The sequence below is a fragment of the Otolemur garnettii genome, unplaced genomic scaffold, assembly GCF_000181295.1.
Source record: "Otolemur garnettii isolate 467f Iridium unplaced genomic scaffold, OtoGar3 scaffold00065, whole genome shotgun sequence".
Classification (NCBI taxonomy): Eukaryota; Metazoa; Chordata; class Mammalia; order Primates; family Galagidae; genus Otolemur; species Otolemur garnettii.
Window position 1 is genome coordinate 4,013,666 of NW_003852460.1, and position 1,963 is coordinate 4,015,628.

The 1,963-nt window shown below is 45.6% G+C and overlaps 1 protein-coding gene across 3 annotated transcripts in view; it reads right to left on the bottom strand.

The window, feature by feature from the left end:
- Positions 1–1,963, bottom strand: part of NLGN4X (neuroligin 4, X-linked) — a 268,913-nt gene that overhangs the window by 150,271 nt on the left and 116,679 nt on the right. For all 3 annotated transcript variants that reach the window (XM_003793037.2, XM_003793040.1, XM_003793038.2), the window contains one exon: positions 1,767–1,919. In XM_003793037.2, coding sequence (XP_003793085.1) covers positions 1,767–1,919 — 153 coding nt within the window. The remainder of the gene's footprint in view (positions 1–1,766; positions 1,920–1,963) is intronic.

Below are 1,963 nucleotides of genomic sequence, written 5' to 3' on the forward strand. Positions count from 1 at the left end.
TTTTTTTTTTGCAGTTTTGGCCAGGGCTGGGTTTGAACCCACCACCTCCAGTATATGGGGCCAGTGCCCTTCTCCTTTGAGCCACAGGCACTGCCCTCTTTTTTTGAGAAAGAGTCTCAAGCTGTCACACTCTTTAGAGTGCTGTACCATCACAGCTCACAGCAATCTCAAACTCTTGGGCTTAAGTGATTCTCTTGTCTCAGCCTCCCAAGTAGCTGGGACTACAGGCACCAGCCATAACGCCCAGCTATTTTTTGGTTGCAGTTATCATTGTTGTTTAGCAGGCCTGGACTGGGGTGGAACCCGCCAGCCTTGGTGTATGTGGCCAGTCCTGCAACCACTGAGCCAAGAGAACATTCTTGGTAGTATTTCCTTATTTGAAGCATCATCAACCCCATTCCTGGTGCATCAAATGTCCTTACTCCACTTTACTTTGTATCTCATATTGTACCACACCCATGTTGCAACCCACAGACACATCTCTCTCATGGCTAACGTGTTCAACTCTTCATTTTCTGCACCTTTTCAATGCATTTCTGCTTTGAAAACAAATGTGTCTCCATCAGTCTAAGAGCATTATTTAAGCAGCAGCAGGAATCCACACCAGAAAAGTATGTCTTTAAATCTTACTGCCAAAAAGGAATCATTCTCTAACCACACATGGCGCAGGAGGAATGAAACAGCTTAACCGCATGGATCTAAGCTCGAATTTCCCTGTATTGGCCCGTGTCCTTTAATCATAAATAATTAAATGGAACCAATGTCAAAGCTGAATTTCCATCCAGGCGGATTGCAGTGGAATGAAAACCATAGCAAATCTTCCAAGCCCCGTGTGCACAGGTGATCAGTTAGGGAATGGGGTAAAATATTTCCCTGCACACAATGTCTGACCTTCACTCCTGTCTCCGGTTCTTCCTGTGTTATAAATTTAGCTCCCACCCTAAGGACACCTACCTTGAATAGTTCAGGTGGTTTGATTTAGGAGACTGTTCTCAACTGCAGTGTTGTTTGGGGTCATGGGTTATGTCAACTGTTGTTTATTATGGGTCACGGGTTACGGCTAGTAAGGTTGTTTAAGATGAAGGTTAATAGGGTTCTTGCTTTTAACTCGTACGGATAAAACTGCGATTTTGGAAATGGAAGAACAGAACCGTCTTGGACAGGCCACTCTCACTGCTGTCCAGAGTCGCCAGCCTTCGGACAAGGAAGGTTAGGTGGACCCACCCACATCCCTGCACGTTGGCTGACAGTGAAAAGTGGCCAGATCCTCTTGGCCCGGTAACTCTGGTGCCAGAAGTTGAAACACAAATGAACCTACGTTTCCCTCCCCTTTGCTCAAAGAAGATGGATAAAGTTAGACAACATACATGATCACTTCAACATTTAGGTTCCAGGGACAACCACTCAGCTGAGGACGCCCCTGCCCCAACCCTGCTGTGGGGGATCGTTCCTTTCCTCCTTTCTTCTCCATTAAATCTACTTCTCTGACTGTCCTTCATAAACTTCACTTTCACTTGCCATTTCTCTCTGTCTGTGAATTCATTCATTGTCTTTGTAAGACGAGGACCTGGTTTATCAATCCGGGTAACAAAAGACCATGCCGTGTGCACACATTTAAAAAAAGATGCTTATCCAGCCACATAAAGTCAGCACTGTGGTCCAGAGTTCTCCAGAAACTTGAGGAACACCCCCAAACTCCAAGAGCCCGGTCAGAACGAAAGGCAGACACCTGCCCGACCCGGACTCCTCCCGAGGAAACCACTTACCTAAGATTCCCAGTCTGTAGTTGATGGTGATGACGATCACATTTCCGTAGCTGGCCAAAATGCTCCCGTCAATCATATTCCCTGTGCCCTCCATGTAAGATCCACCATGGATATAAACCATTACCGGCTTCTTACTGTTCTGCTCATGGATATCTGGAAGAAAACCAAGTAAGGAAATACGATAAAAAAAAAAAAAA